Genomic DNA, 17,704 nt, shown 5'->3' with positions numbered 1-17,704 from the left:
CAGTATCATCGCCAGTCCTCAGGTAGAGTGGAAAAAATGAACAGAACTCTGAAAACTGCCTTGGCTAAACATTGCCAGGAAACACACTTAACTTGGCCAGAAATATCGCCACTTTTGCTATTCAGTGTGTGCTACACTCCCCATAAATGTGGGTTTTCCCCTTTTGAAATCCTGTTTGGATGTCCTCCTCTGCTGATCTCTGGAAGAATGGACCAGCCCACTTCTAGCAGTTTCTAAAAGACCTGGTCAACACTGCAAAGGAGATAGCTGCATGCTTAAATCTTCCCCCTTCCCTCTATAGCTCAAGGTCCCCTTCACCCCTGGAACCCAGGAGATTGGGTCTGGATCAAGGTCCCTGTGAGGGGAGGCCTGAACCCAAAGTGAGAGGGGCCATACCAAGTTATACTGAGCACTCCCTCAGCCCTTAAGAGTTGCAGGTGTCAGGCTGTGGATTCACCACACCCACTCCAAGGCTGCCACAGACCTGGGGCCAGGAGTGGAGACCAGAACTACATCCAGAACAGTCACTGAAGCTCACCTTGTCCAGACAACCAGGAGATGGCTCTCAGGAATTGAATCTGGTAGCAGAGGACCCTGCTGTTCCTGAACCTGAACTGGCTGAACAACTTCTACTCAGCCCTAATACTGGTGCTGAAGACTCCCAAGCCAGTCTGGGAAGTGATCCTGTGCCATGGAGTGACTCTGAGCAATATGACCAACAGCCCTCTTCGGGACCCTATGTCATCTCTTTCAGATGGTGTTTCTCAGCAGGATCTGCCAACGTGATCACCCTCTCTACCACAGTTCAAATGTGCTACAGTGTGGATCCTTGCCCAAATTACTACTATGGACTCACAGGAGATGACTGGGGATATGTGGCATATAGGCACATATCAAGGAATGCTGAGGACTGTGGGCGGGGGGGCATACTGGTCATATCTTAGATACTGGAACAGTGTGAACTTTGCCACTCCAGAGGCTTGGAAGGGAGCCCCTATAGAAGGACAAGGAGTCTCAGTGTCTGGTAAAAATGCTTGTCCTGAGCTAAGGAAAGGGCATGAAGTAAATTGGGAACTGAGTATAAAGAGACCCCAACAATGGGGCTCTTGCAACGTTGGGATGGGTTGGTGTCTCAAAAGCCACTGGCAGGGAGCTAACCCACTGGTCACACTCAGGCTAATCATCAAGCCTGCCAATGTGTCACTACCTGTGAGCAGAATTAACACACTGGATCCCTGGGCCCCTCAACCAAACCTGACCCAGGAACCCATGAGGGGAATGTTAACCCTCCTGGGTTTACAGATGCCCCTGAAAAAATGCTTCAACTGGCAAACACCATCCATGAGTTGATAAGGCAAGCACACCCAGAACTCAGGAAAGATTGCTGGATCTACTTAAGATCTAGCCAGATGACCTACACTGAGGTAGGAATTACCAACTTATTTCTGTGCAACATGACCCGAGACAATCCAGCCACCAAAGAGGAACCTGTGTCACAGGGCCCTCAGTACAGACTCTGGGAGGAGCAAACTGTATGGGAGCAAAGAACACCTGTACCAGGCTGGGTACCAAGACTAGAGCCCCAGATGGTACCTATTTTGCCTGTCAAGATGGTACTTATACTTGCTACCCAGGGGATGATTGCACCCTAGTCATCTTGACCCCTGACTTAGAAATATTCCCAAGAAAATGAAGTCTCTCAATACCTGTCTAGCCACTCTAGACAGAAGAGGAAGCCAGTCCTGCTCCCCATCCTCCTGGGCATGGCCTTAACAGGGACAGTGGCCACTGGAGTAACTGCCATAGGGCTCCAACAGGTGCAACACAGTCAACTAATCAGATTAAAGAGGATCTCAACCTAGTCCAGCAAAGTATAGTTCCCCTGGAAAACCAGATATATTCCCTGGCTTCAGTTGTGTTACAGAACCTCAGGGGGCAAGATCTGAGAGAAAGTGGGTATTTGTGTTTTCCTGGGGGAAGAATGTTGTTTTATGCAAATCAGTCAGGAGTAGCAAGGAAGAATGCCAGGCAACTCCTGGAAAGAATTAAGATGTGGGAGAGAGCTGAATGTCTTACTGGCGGAGTACCTGGAGTTTGTAAGGCCCTGGGTTATGGTCCTCTCGGCTTTACTGTTTGGCCCCTGCATGATTAACACTGTGACTTGGTTCATCAGGAATCAGATCGAGGCAGTAATCAGAGGATCCCATTAGAAGAGTCATAAGGGCTTATGAAGGTGAAGAGGGTGGGATCTAGCAGAAAATATCAATAAAAAGAAAAACTTGTGCTGGGTTTATAGAGCTGCCCAACAGTCCTGAAGATATCCACAAAGACCAGAAAACAGACAGATAAGTTTCCTTCCACAAGCCTTCACAGGAGGAAATCAAAGAACTTAGAGATGAATTCCTTACCTGTGCTGCAAGTTACTGATAGTTTTGGATTAAGAACAGAAATTACAAGAAATTTACCCTATGTAGCTGCACAGTCATGCCATGTATGCTTCTGTAATCTTGCTTGCTTGTAGAGAAAAAGATAGAAAAAACCCTTCTTGTCTAAGGTCATGGCTGATGCCATTACAGAGTGATCTGGGTGTCAGCCTGCTAGCGTGAATAAATCTTCCTCTCCTCTGACTGTATGGCTCTGAGTCTCATTCAGGAAATTCCCTCAACACTAACACTGGGGGCGGGAGGCAGAGGTAGGAAGATTGCTGTGAGTTCACGGCCAACCTGAGACTACATAGTGAATTCCAGGTCAGCTTGGACTAGAGTGAGACCCTACCTCAAAAAAACAAACCAAAACAAAACAAAAACAATTTGAAAAAATTAAGTGTACAATGTAATGTTTGTGATATATGTGTAGTGATTTGTAATGATGACTATACTCAGACTAATCAGTACATTGATTTCTTCACATTGTTCCCTTTTATGTGTGTGTGGTAAAAACACAAGCTCAATTCTCTCTGCAGATTTCCAGTATTCAACATATATTTATTATAACTGCCCTTCCATAGAGATCTTCTGAAAATTTTCATCTTGTAACTAAAATTTATACTGTATGATAAACATCTCCTCATCGACTTCAGTCCCCAGTCTTTGACCACTATTCAATAATTTGCTTTTCCAAAGTTCAACTTCTCTAGCTTCCACAAATAAATAATCTCAATACTTGTCATTTTGTGTCCTGTCATTTCCAACAATATGAATTATATTGGACTTCATACTAGGTGAAAAATTATCTGTTTACAAAAGTATGGGGAGAATTATTTTAGATAACAAACAACTGACTGAGAAAATAAAATTGTAAAGATGTTTTAAAATGAGTGTTTTTGCTTAAATTTGTCTTTCTCCTTTTAATGAGAAAGAAAAGGCATCAACTAAGTTCTCCAGAGAATAATATTCATTTCTGGAAGAAAGATAAATTTGGGAGATGGCTCATACCAGTAATGTCCCAAATGGTAGATCCTGAGTTCTAGGTGATACCTATCAAATAGGGGAGGTAGAGTAAGAGGGGAGATGACTTAGCTGTCAAAGGCGTTTGCCCATAAATCCCATAGGTCCAGATTTGATGGCCTAGTACCCACGTAAAGCTAGACATATAAAATTGCTCATGTGTCTAGAGTTTGTTTGAAGCAACAAGACCCTGGTATGAGTGTCATGCACACAAAAAAATAAATAACTTAAAACTGGGAGGGAGTGAACCTGACCTACAAACACACTACATCTGACTCCAGAATGAATTCCTAAAATTTTCATTACTTCCATTAATAGCATTTTCCCTTCGACAAGATTATGTTTCCTTCTCACTCTCTTCCCATCTTTTCTCAGGCTTAAATTTAATAGGTATTGATGTTTATTTTTGTGGCAAACCAGTGAGTTTATTGGAACTACTGACAGGAACAAGAATAATTCAAAGGCAATTGTATCACCAAAATGCCCACCCCAATAGCAGCCACCAGTCATGGAAGCTGCATCTCAGCTCAGCTGGTCATTCTCGCTAGTTCTTGTTCTTTATATAACCTCACGAAGGTGTGGGGGGGGGGGGGGACTTGTGAATCTTGTCTGTTTCAGGAACTTCCTCAGCCTTGTTTACTTCCTGAGCCTGATGGGCTTTGAAGCTTTCTGAGTCTTAATCAACTTGCTTCCAGGATAAACTGTTTCAAATCAGAACAAATTGCTGTATAACAGTCTTCCTAATGCCCAATACTCATTTTGTTTTGATCAATAAGGAAATGTATTTATGGAGTTCAACTGGGGTAGAGATCATGCTGGACTTGAATGTCTATTGCTCCAGAGCCTGTACTCCACCTTTGTCATCCTCTGTCCTCAGGATGTTTTGCAGTGGTTACAGATGCCCAATCCTGATGTTTTCTGGGGAACTTTTTGAGATTATACTTTCTACAAACATGAGTTTTTAAAAGCAAAATTTAAGTTCTTCAAACAGAAAAGTTTTTGTTGCTTTTACTAAGTATTTATCTACACTTAAAAAAAAATCTGGGGCTGGAGAGATGGCTTAGCGGTTAAGTGCTTGCCTGTGAAGCCTAAGGACCCCGGTTCGAGGCTCGGTTCCCCAGGTCCCACGTTAGCCAGATGCACAAGGGGGCGCACGCGTCTGGAGTTCGTTTGCAGTGGGTGGAAGCCCTGGCGCGCCCATTCTCTCTCTCTCCCTCTATCTGTCTTTCTCTCTGTGTCTGTCGCTCTCAAATAAATAAATAAAAAATGAACAAAAAAAAAATCTGCAGAAGCCTGTGGATATAGCTCAGTGAAAAACTGCTTGCCTAAGCATACATGAAGCCCTAGGTTCAATCCTTATTACTGGAATAAAACCAATACAATAGTTTAAACAAACCCCATATTGATGTACCTATGGATTGTTTGCCTTTTTATGAGAGAGAGGGGAGGGAAAGAGAATTGGCACTCTAGGGCCTCTAGACATTGCAACTGAACTCCAGACATGCACCCCCTTGTGCACATGTGTGACCTATGTGCTTGCATCACTGTGTCTGGCTTATGTGGGAACTGGAGAGTAGAACATGAATCTTTAGGCTTTGTAGGCAAGCACCTTAATTGCTAAGCCATCTCCCCAGCCCTGTTTGCCTTTTTTGACTAGGGAACTAGCATGAGTAATGTTGATATTAACATCAGTATACATTCCTTAAACATACAACTGGGACCATTCAAAATTATATTTTCTCAGGATAAATTCCTATAAATGAAATTTCAGTTTTTGTATTACAACATTTCCCTTCAGAAAGTTAGCAATATACTACAACAATTTATACTTTTAATAAGATCATATATCTACTTTCCTAACATATTTACCAGCAGTAGATTTATAAATCTTTTAAGACTTTCTGAAGTTGAAAAGCTAGAAAAGAGTGTATATGGCAGGGGCTGAAGTTCAATCAAACAGCACTTGCAAAGCATAATAAAGCCAAGGGATTCATCCACGACTCTGTAAAACAAAATCCCCCAATACTAAAATGTAAATGATCAAGCAATTTCACATTTATGTATTTGCTGTCAAAACTGTTGTATCTTTCATGTGCTAGGACATTTATGTATCTTATTTTGTAGGTTGTCAATTTATATTCTTTTTCTACTTTTCTAGAGGACATCCATCTATTATTGATTTGAAGGAGCTCTTAATCCCTTGAGGATGCTAGTCCTTGGTTGTATAAAAGTACTTTCCCCATTTTTTCATTTATCCATTAACTTTGTATATTATTTGTTGTGATATACAAATTATCATGATGTATCCCAATATGTCAATTTTTCTTTGATGGTTTCAAGATTGTGGTATACTTAAGACCTATCTTATTTCAAAATCATCCTCATGTCCCTCTTGTTTCTTCTCATGTTTTAAATAGCATTTGATTTTAAGATTAGATCTATATTCCATCTGGAAATTCTGCTTGATAGTTGGTGAGGACTGTAAGTATTTTTCTAAACAAACAATTATCCCAACATTTTTCTTTTTATTTTTTTTAATTTATTTATTAGAGACAGAGAGAGGGAGGGAGGGAGAGAGAGAAAGAATGAAAATTGACACACCAGAGCTTCTGGCCATTGCATACCAACTCCAGATGTATGTACAACCTTGTGCATCTAACTTATGTGAGACCTGGATAATCAAACCTGGATCCTTAGGCTTTGCAGGTAATTGCCTTAACTACTAAGCCCTTTCTCCAGCCCCTAGCACATTTCTTGAATAATATATCCTTTCTTTAAGAGCATATTATTCTGACACATTGTCATTATTGTATACCTATCCCTATGACTTGTATACAGATACATATTTAATGTAACTTTGGGACATTTTCTTCTGTTGATGTTGTCTATCTGATATTGGCCAGGAGGTGATGTCCACTTTCTGCTCATGCTATTGTTTACCCTTGTCATCATAGAGCTTTCCTTCAAGTATGTAAGCCAAGATAACTGCTTTTCTTCCCACAAGCTGGTCTTGGTCAGGTGCTTTCAGCCAGCAATGTGAACCTCACTGCAACAGTGTTGATACATGTATTAGATAGACTGTGATAAGCACAAAATAATTAAATATATTTATATATTTATCTATTCACAACTTAAGATCAACAAATCAGAGAAAACATAGATGTTCCATTTGTCTGAGTTTGGCTTATTTTGCTTAATCTGATAGAATTTTACAAGTTGACTTGTCTCATTACCATCAATAAGTGGTCTTTTTCTAAAGTTGCTACATTAATTTTATCTGTAACTAAACAATTTAAATGTAATGTAGTATGGAAAAAATGTGAGAGTGAAAATAATTATTGTTTCTAGGAAAATTACTTAAAATATTTGTAAAGATTCAAAACTGAATGGGTAAAATATAATTGCTGCAATGTTAGAAGTTAGTAAAAACAATATGAGGGTGAAAGACATAAAGAAAATATGCAGGGATCTACAATCACATTATTTTCAAAAGAAAAAGTTTTACAGTATTCTGTTTTTAAAAGAAAGCTAGCCATGCATGGTGTTGCACACCTTGAATGTCAGCACTCAGGAGGCAGAGATAGGAGGATTGCTGAGTTTGAGGCCACCCTGAGATACATAGTGAATTCCAAGTCAGCCTGGCCTAGAGAGAGACCCTACCACATAAAAACAAAAAATAAAAAATCTAAATAGGAAAATGTCAAAGATGCTACACACAGAGAGACACACACACACACCTTACTATAGGAAAAACGCTAAAGATCTTCAACAAAGAAACCAATACTCCATGTAAAGCGTCTGGCCTCCACATACATGTACACACATGTGCACACATACATACAAAATAAAAGCTTCCCTTTCAAAGAGAAAGTTGAATATTTATGCTTTAATTTAAACTATATATATATATATATCCTGCTTTAAATTTTCAATTAGTTGTTAAGGTACTGTCCATATAATGTCATATAAGCATATAAGCAGACTTTCACTATATACACACAATTTTTACATAGTTTTAGATGAAATGGGGATATTTGACTCTCTGAAGTCCATTATGGATCTTACATTAAACCATGGTTTCCCTTTATATATTTTAATCTGGCAAACATTGCCTATAATAATACTATTAGTCAAAGCAAGGGTTTCATCTGTGGGAATTTAAGCAATAACCATTATTTTCCTTAAAGTAAGTTTTTTATAAATTAATATTAAAGTTCAACAAATGTTAGTTATTCCTTTAAAGTAAAATTAAATTTGATAACATATTTTCTTAATTTAAAAAGCATATATTATGATCTAGTTCTTTATTTGTTTTGTTTTTACAAAGTAGATTCTTACTCTAGCCCAGGCTGACCTGGAATTCACTATGTACTCTTAGGCTGGCCTCAAACACAAGGTGATCCTACTAACTCTGCCTCCCTAGTGCTGGGATTAAAGGACAGTGCCACTATTCCAGGCTGATGATCTAGTTCTTATCTTCATATTCACCTACCACAGTTTTTCTATATATCTGTAAGCATGAAAATATGGCTAGAAGAATATTCTATCAAATTGCTTGTGTGTGTGTGTGTGTGTGTGTGTGTGTGTGTGTGTGTGTACCAAGGCTTCTTCCCAATGTAAACAGAACACCAGACACTTGTACCACTTTTGGGGTCCTGCTTTACATAGATAGCGGGGGAACTGAACTGGGGCTGGCAGGCTTTATAGGCAAAAACCTTTAACTAAAGTGCCATTGTCTCCCCAGCCTCTCTATCAAATATTGACAGTGGTGTTTTTATAGATGGAAGCATACTGAGTGATAATGTTTCTTCTAAACTTTCCTCTAATGCTAGTATTCAAGGAAAAGTTAGCCTCACTTTTACCAAAATAAATAAATAACACATTCAAATATTGTAAAGAAAAGAAGTACAATCAGTGGCAGCACCATCCAATGGAACAGAAATGGACACAGAAGCAGGACACTTGAAGCTGAGTGAGTGTTGGACATGTCAGTCACTGTGACATTTGACTAGACCATGGTTTGCTTATCAGCAAACTCAAAATACAAATGTTTAATTGAGTGTCAAGTTTTCTTTCAGCATATTAATTTAAGTGGGTATTTCCCATGTAAATTCTCAGACAGGTGTCTTTCAAAATAAATTCATCATTTTATCAAGCAATTATCTCAAGTATATCTAATGAATAGTGTCCTCTTCCTTTGTTATAAGCTTTCATAGTTTGTCCACATTACAAACTACATAGCGTGCAATATCCTTGACACTCACAAAATATTAAATGGGAAATTCTATCTACATTTGAAAAGCACATAGCAATGGCAACACCAAGTATAGAACATCCTTTGGTATTACTACACACTATTTAAAGTGTGAATGGAAATGTTAAATGTTGATAATTCAGGGTAGAAGAAAAGGAAGAAAACCTTTTATCACACAGGCTTGATTCTCAATCTAAATGCATGCTAAACATATGACTATGGATACAGCTTAGTGCTTGATTGGCATCATGTATGAGGTTCTGGGATCACTCCCTATTACTAAACCAAGAAAAAAAAATCAACAAAAACTGTTCAAAATAGTAGGAAAATTGGTATCTTGAGATTTGTAGATAAGCTTACATGAAAATCTCAAAACAACTCCAGTGAGAAGTTTTGAGGGGTGTTTCTTGATTTCATAGGTTTTCAAAATTCAGTTTGCATATGTGTATCTGTATAGTATATTTATTTAACACCAGAAGTCTTTTTAATCTATTGATTGTTTCTTTCTTCTATTATGCTAAACTTTCAAATGGAAAAATAACCAGCACATGTACTTTTCTATTATTTAAAAAATGAATTAGAAGCTGGGTGTGGTGGCACACACCTTTAATCCCAGCACTCAGGAGGCAGAGGTAGGAAGATTGTCATGAGTTCAAGGCCACCCTGAGACTCCATAGTGAATTCCAGGTCAGCTTGGGCTAAAGTGAGACCCTACATCGAAAAACCAAAAAAAAAAAAAAAAAAAAAAAAACAAAAAGAAAAAAGAATTAGGGCTGGTTTAGTGGTTATGGATCTTGTCTGCAAAGCCTAAGGATCCAGATATGATTCCCCAGAATCCACATTAATCAGATGCACATGGTGGCACATGCATATAGAGTTCCTTTGCAGTGGCTTGAGACCCTGGCATGTTCATTCATTCTATCTCTCTCTCAAATAAATAAATAAATAAATAAAATGAATTGTACATAGGCCAACAATGGAACTGTGCTTGCTTTGGTAGCACATATACTAAAATTGGAACCAGTGCCGGAAAGATGGTTTATCAGTTAAGGCACTTGCCTGCAAAGCACGAGGCTCCAGGTTCCATTCCCCAGGACCCACGTAAGCCAGATGCACAAGGTGGTGCATGTGTCTGGAGTTTATTTGCAGTGTCTAGAGGCCATAGGACACTGATTCTTTCCCTTCTCTCTCTCTCAAGTAAGTAAAAATAAATAATAAAAATAAAATAAAATAAAGTTGGAACAATGCAGAGAAGATTAACACGGACCCTGTGCAAGGATGACATGCAAATTCATGAAATAATATAGCAGTATTTCTCCCATAAATTCTTCGAGTTCATTGTCTCTGAACTTGATCCTGAACCTGTATTTATGTTGTTGAATCACGAATCCTATTTATGATCACATAGTTGAGAATGACATTATCCAAGCTGAGATACTAACGTGATTTTGGAAGCTTAATAATTGACACCAACTATATGTTTCTGAAAATTAAATTATATAGGTTATTGTAACATTTAAATATTGTCACAGTTAGGGTTTGAACAAATATTGAAATGATGTTCGTACAAAGAACTTACCTTTGCAATTATCACTGACTGAGCTGGGTAGCAGACAGTTGCTCCTAGTGTTGCCAGTCCTAGTGGATAAGTTATCTTCTTAAACCTAGAACCTATGAAAATCAAACAAATTATTTACTCTAAATAGATGATACCAGAGCTTTGATACTTTTATACTGTAATGTTTTCTTCTCTTCCCTTTAAACAATAACTTTCTGTTAAATTACTCTTCAGGTAATAATACCAATCAAGATGGTACCTAAAATTCCCTCCAGGATCTCAATTCAGTTAATGTGCCTTCGCTGTCATGTACAATTTAAGAAAAATGTCTTCTGGGCTGGAGAGATGGCCTAGCGGTTAAGCGCTTGCCTATGAAGCCTAAGGACCCCGATTCGAGGCTCGGTTCCCCAGGTCCCACGTTAGCCAGATGCACAAGGGGGCGCATGCATCTGGAGTTCGTTTGCAGTGGCTGGAGGCCCTGGCGCGCCCATTCTCTCTCCCTCTATCTGTCTTTCTCCCTGTGTCTGTCACTCTCAAATAAATAAATAAAAAATGAACAAAAAATATTTAAAAAAAAAAGAAAAATGTCTTCAATCCAATACTGATAATTACCTACACAAAAGAAATTGGTGATCATCATCATTTAAAGGCAGGTACTTTTTCCATGTCCTAAGAAACTTAAAATTCTAATTAATTAAAAAAAATCTAATGAAGGATTATCACAGAATTAATCAACTACTATGTTTGCAACACCATATTAAAGTAAATGAACTCTATTTTATATGCTCATTTTGATTAAGTACTTACAAAGGTGAAGGGCCCAACTAGCCATCAGCTAGGAACTTCGAAAGGTAGATAGCTCCTTCATGTCACTGATTTAGAATACTGAAGTAATACTAATTGTAATCAGCTCGACATGATTAATTCATTTTCAAAAGTGTCTTAACCAAGGATCTAAGAGTCATTTTCATATCTTTTTGACAGCAAAATCTTTTCAAACACTTCCTATGAAAATCTCACTAGGAATTAAGTAGGTTCCTCACTATAAACCTGTCTACTTTAATTTGCTCTCATTAACTCGAGTTTAGAAAATTCAGTAGCAAGTGTTATCTGCAATGGCTTTCCTTTTATCCTTACACCACCTCTTAAAAACACTTCCATGGGACCTTAGGGACACTGGCTGGACAACAGATGGAAATCAACCATTCTTAGCTAAAGCTTAGTTCCACTACACTACTGGGTCAAAATGAGATGTAGCATCAGTGCCTGTTTAATTATCTTGGACTCTGAATATGACTGAGCAACTGGCCAATTTGTTTTAACCGGATGAAGTACTTGTATTCTTTATTAATGTTTAATATGATTTAATTTATTTGAGAAAGACAGATTATGAGCTTCTAAGTAATGTGGACAAAGGAGGAGACAGAAGAAGATGAGATAAAGAACACCAAGAAAAAATACAGGAACATTTAAGTCCTAGTGCTCTGTATAGGACAGTTGGGTGACTAGTACCCAGTAACCCAATATATTTTTTGAATATAAGAGAGAAGCTGAAAGTCTCTCAGCATAAATAAATGACATGGAAATAGAAGAAAGTTAAAAAATCACCATATGCTTATAATAATAGGGTTGTTTAATGGCATAAAAGAGACAGAGTTCACAAATCATGTTCAAGACTGATGTCATTTGAAAGGCTTACTAGTAAGAATAGTAGCATCTGAAAATTTAACCACACGCCTATATGTATAAAACATGCACTAAACAATGAGTTTATGAGTTAACAATGAGTTAATGCCGAATCTTATCATTCAAATAAATTACAAATAATGTAGACTATCTATGGTGCACTGCCTAATCTCCTGAAAACCTGGAGTTTTGGTACATGCTAGACATATAGTGTTTATATGAATGGCCCCCAATTAAACCCGGGCCACTCTTCTGACTCCAGGTGTCAATCACCTCTTGTTGAAAACATCTTATATTGACTCAACATGTTACTAGAGAAATTAAGCACATTCTATGTAAATCACTGGGGAAAGACTAAAAGTTTATACCCAATTTCCTATAAACTTTTCTCTAAGTGTTTTTCCCTTTGTTGCCTTTACCTTATATCCTTTCACTGCATTGCTGTGACTACAAACTGATTTGGAGCTTGTCAACAAACCTGGTAGTTGTTTTATGGATTTGACCCTCCAAATGAGTAAAATAGTGGGAAGAATGGGCAAAGTAAGTAGATACCCATGGTGCAAAAATGGCTAGTGAAGAAAATATATCAGATTTCACATTGAATGTAGCAAAGTGAGTTATCTACTTTCACAAACTCAAGCTTCAGCCGGATAATGCCAATTTTAACTACCTTGGTCAGGATAAAACTAAAAGTACCCCATATTTTAATGAGACAGTGGCATGTCTGCTTCAAATCCTTAACCTAGCTTGTTGTAGATAAGTGGTATAATTATTAAAACTAGCTTTCAAATGGTTAGTATACACATTAACATTCGCATAAAACTCTCAATTACATTTGTGGTAGTGTGAGATTATTAAAATTGTCTAGAAGATAAAAAGGCCAATCATAATTTTAATAGGAACATATTTTTAATACTTTATTTTAAAATATTCACATAATAGATACATACATTTCTATCAATATTAACAAATATAAAACACACATATATACATGTGTGTGTATATATATTAGTGTCACATTACTACTACAGTCAGTATACAGTACAGCTAAATTTTTTCTAAAATTCCCCACATTATATTATCCTTTTGTAGTTATTGCTTTTCCTCCCTCCTGACCCCTGGGAATCTGCTCTCTGCCACTATAGTTCTGTCATTTTAAGAGCCATGTACAGAATGGCTTTTTTCAGCTAAATACATTACCATTGTTACATGTGTTGATAGCTCAACCCTTTACACTGCTAAATAGTAGTCCTTTGTAAGAATGCACTACAATTTTGTTTATGCATTTACCTATTTGAAGAATATCTGACTGGCTTCCAGCCTTTTGTGATTATTAACAGACTTGCTATATGCTTTTATGCATAGAGCATTTCTCCAGGGCAGGTAAACACCCAGGAATGAGATTCTTAGGTTACTTGATAAATGTGTTTAACTTTATGAGAAACCCAAGCTATTTTTCAGACTTATTTTTGCATTTTCAGCAGAAGTATACTAGAGTTTTAGTTGCTTGTTATTCTTTTTTTGTTGTTGTTCATTTTTTATTTATTTATTTGAGAGCAACAGACACAGAGAGAAAGACAGATAGAGGGAGAGAGAGAGAATGGGCACGCCAGGGCTTCCAGCCACTGCAAACAAACTCCAGATGCGTGCGCCCCCTTGTGCATATGGCTAACGTGGGACCTGGGGAACCGAGCCTTGAACCGGGGTCCATAGGCTTCATAGGCGAGTGCTTAACCGCTAAGCCATTTCTCCAGCCCAGTTGCTTGTTATTCTTGATTACAGCTGGTATGGTCAGCCCTAGTCTTTATAAACATAAATATGGTATATTAAAGAATCTAAAGTCATTTTATGGTAACATATTCTGATGTTTTTGATAAAAGTCTATGAAAGTACAATTCAGAAATTAATATAACATCATTAAAAGAAGGAATATTTTTCACAAACTTACCTTTCCTTGCAGAAATCAAACCTGCCAATCCTGAAGCTGTAATCACTCCCATTTTGGGAAGAAAATCTTGAGGAGGATTCTTCAGATAGACATATGCATCTCAAAATAGTTAAAATTAATATAAATGAATGACTATAATTGGACCTTCTGTAGAAAGTCTGGAAATTAGCTTGTTTATAGTACAAAATGACAGGAGATGATTTTAACATTTTTCAATAAAGCTATACAAAATGAAGTTGTGAACAGCAACCTAAAACGTTTATTACAATAGTTACTCATTACTAAATAAAATCTTCCATAGTTGATTTAATATATTTCTTCAAAAAATATTTATTTATTTGCAAGCAGAGAGAGGTAGCAGTTTGCGACAGAAATAATGGGCATCCTAGGGCCTCCAGCTACTGCAAATGTACTCCAGATGCATGCACCACTTTATGCATCTGGCTTTATGTGGGTACTGGCAAATCAACTCTGGGTCATTAAGCTTTGCAGGCAAGTGCTATAACTGCTGAGCCATCTCTTAGCCCCAACTTAATACTCTTCTTAATGATATAAAATATTATTTCTCATTAATTAAATATGATGCTAGAAAGTATATATTATTATGAATTACTAAAAGGTAAATTCTTTTTGTATGGACATGTGTGATATGTGTGTATGAGTTTGCATGTTCAATATATGTGTGGGTTCATGTGCAGGCACATGTGTGTGTTTGTGTGTTTGTCTGTGTGGAGGCCATAGGTTGATATTCAAGTCTTCCTCTATCATTCTCTACCTTATTCATTGAGACAGGGTCTCTTGTTGAACCTAGAACTCATTAATGCAACTAGTCTGGCTTATTAGTAAGCCCCTGTGATTTCGTGTTTCTTTCTTTTCAGCTTTGAGATTCTAGGCATGCAGCTCTATGCGCAGCATTTTATGTGGGCTCTGGGTATTCAAAACAGGTTGCTCATGTTTGCACTACAAGCACTTTAATCCACTGAGTAACTTCTTCCATCCCATAAATTAAATTCTTCTCCCATCCCATAAATTAAATTCTTGATCCTGTATGTTTCATATCTCTATATGAAACATGATACTGCCACTATCTATTCAAATATTGGTAAAATATAGGAACAAATAAAGATATTAAGGAATTTTGCAACTAATCATTTGTCAGTGTTCCCCAATGTCATTGTTTCTCAAAGCAGCTATTATTCTTGGTAAAAAACCAACAATAAGGATGAGAAATGGGACTAGAAAACAAGAAAAATGTGTAATTAAAAGTACAGCTGTCGGGCTGGAGAGATGGCTTAGCGGTTAAGCACTTGCCTGTGAAGCCTAAGAACCCCGGTTCAAGGCTCGGTTCCCCAGGTCCCACGTTAGCCAGATGCACAAGAGGGCGCACGCGTCTGGAGTTCATTTGCAGAGGCTGGAAGCCCTGGTGCGCCCATTCTTTCTCTCTCCCTCTATCTGTCTTTCTCTCTGTGTCTGTTGCTCTCAAATAAATAAATAAATAAAAATTATTTAAAAAAGTACAGCTGTCTTAGCTTTTATCAATTTAAATTGTTTCTAGTTTTGAATTGTTGCTCATATCACTTATTAATAGTAATTACATATGTGATTATCATTTTCAGGATTGATGAAGGATATCTAGGTATGCTGGGTACATGCCTATAATCCTAGCACTTGATAGGTTAAGACAAGAATATCATGAGTTGCAGGCTAGTCTGGGCTTCATAGTGAGATATAGTCCCAAAACCATGACAAATATGATATTAATTCTTAAGGCATACAATGTAATGATATTTCAAATACAGGTCATCAACTTCATGAAGACAGCTAAAGATTTAGCTGATAATTCTTTCTGTCTCACATCCATGATTAATTATTATTGTATTTTGTTTGCTTTTTGAGGTAGGGTCTCACTCTAGCCCAAGATGACATGGAATTCACTATATAATCTCAGAGTGGCCTTAAATTCATGGCGATCCTCCTACCTCTGCATCCCAAGTGTTAGGATTAAAGGTGTGTACTACCACAACTGACTTCCATGATTATTTGAACAACTGGCATAAACAAAAATATTGGGAAACTATATTTGGTGCCATTAAAAAGCTAAAGCTAAAGAGTCAGGCTGGAGATATGATCCAGTGGTTGAGGCCTTTGCATGCAAAGCCTAACGACCCAGAATTGTTCCTCAGTACCCTCGTAAAGCCAGATATAAAAAGTGACACATGTTTCTGGAGTTAACTTGCAATGGCAAGAGGCCCTCGCATGCCTATTCTCTCTCTGTGTCCATCTCTCTTCTATCTTTCTCTGCTTACAAATAAATAAAAGCTAAAGAGTCAAATATAGTTACTTCCCAACATTAAACGATCCAAGGTGACTAACTGCTATATCATCACAGCAATTGATAACAAAGTACAGTATGTTTTCATAGAAAATAACACTTAAAGTAATGAACAAAAGGGAGAAGCATCTTCATCATAAACATATCTTTATAAATATATAATAAAGAATTTATAATTAAAATTGGCATCAGTTTAAATATTGGCACAACCATTAATACTCATGTGACCTTGGGAACGTATTTAAATTTTCCAAGTCTAATTTTCCTCATCTCTAAGATGGAAATATCTAATTAAGATGGCAAAATTCAGCACTATGACAAATTAAATTGGATAAATTACATAAAATGCTTTCTATAATGCCTTTGCATATAATAATTCCAAAATAAACAGTAGATATTTTTTCTATTACTGTTACCAATAAACTGCAGAGTATCAGTATAATCACAATAAGGGATACTGTCCTATGTTCATTTTCCTTACATTTAAACATTGCAGCAAAAAAAATAAAGCATTTCTAATTTTAGGAGGTTCACTCAGGTACCTTTTCCAAATTGTACTGTTTCCATTATCCCATTCTTCACCAACACATAAACACTCTAAGAAAAACAGGGAACAAAGAGAATATCAGTGTTTTTGAAAAAGTTTATAAACACATTAGCCTACAAAGTTTAAACTTATTTAGTTCTTGATCTAGTATTACACTCAAATCTAAACCTGGCTTTTCTGTTTATTAACTATAAGGATACTTGCTTAACCTATCATTTCTCTTCATTTCTTTCTTTTTTCTCTATTTAACATAATTTTTGCTTAGTATATTTCTCATACAAATGGATAAAGTTATTTCTGCAAAATAATCAGAGGGACTCAGAGAAGATATTGAAAAAATATTATAAAGATTTATCATCTTATATGATAATGACCTAGAAAAATGAATGAAATTCAAATTAAACATGAATGGTAGCATATTTCAGGACAAAAGGAACATTTGACTAATAACAATGAAGTACCAACAATATAATGATTTGTGGAGAAAAATCAAAAACAAGAAAAAGCGAAAATAAAAGAGCTTTATCAGCTTTATCATTTTCCTTTGTCTTCTTATGCAATTAGCATGAGAAATACAATTCAATTATGACTTTTATCTTAGTGTAGAAATCATGTTTCACAGACTAATATCCATCTTGTTTTTAAATAGGGACATAAATTCTCCATAAACCAAGATTATATTAACCCACTGGAGGGATTAATGCTTTAAAATAAGTTGTTTCATTTACCTGTTCTAACTAATTTACTCAAATGCAAGAAAGACTGCCACATCCATTAAGTGGTGGATATTATCTCATATCAGAAGAAAAATGATGTTGCAACAAGATTTACTCATAATCATACTGTATTGTATTGCACAAACAAGAAAACACAATCCAAACATATGGCCTCCTTCACAGAACTAGCTGCTATGAAAGCGTGACATGAAAACAA

The 17,704-nt window shown here is 36.9% G+C and overlaps 1 protein-coding gene and 1 pseudogene across 1 annotated transcript in view; one reads left to right on the top strand and one right to left on the bottom strand.

Annotated features, from left to right (window-relative positions):
- Positions 1-17,704, bottom strand: part of Apool (apolipoprotein O like) — a 72,689-nt gene that overhangs the window by 17,754 nt on the left and 37,231 nt on the right. Inside the window, exons 4-6 of the mRNA XM_004669601.3 lie at positions 16,767-16,821; positions 13,893-13,991; positions 10,280-10,371 (exon numbers count right to left, since the gene is read on the bottom strand). Coding sequence (XP_004669658.1) covers positions 10,280-10,371; positions 13,893-13,991; positions 16,767-16,821 — 246 coding nt within the window. The remainder of the gene's footprint in view (positions 1-10,279; positions 10,372-13,892; positions 13,992-16,766; positions 16,822-17,704) is intronic.
- On the top strand, positions 9,922-10,015 carry LOC123456902 (annotated as a pseudogene).

Source organism: Jaculus jaculus, chromosome X (assembly GCF_020740685.1).
Source record: "Jaculus jaculus isolate mJacJac1 chromosome X, mJacJac1.mat.Y.cur, whole genome shotgun sequence".
Classification (NCBI taxonomy): Eukaryota; Metazoa; Chordata; class Mammalia; order Rodentia; family Dipodidae; genus Jaculus; species Jaculus jaculus.
Note: the sequence above shows the minus strand (reverse complement) of the source record. Positions and strands in the feature narration are given on the sequence as shown.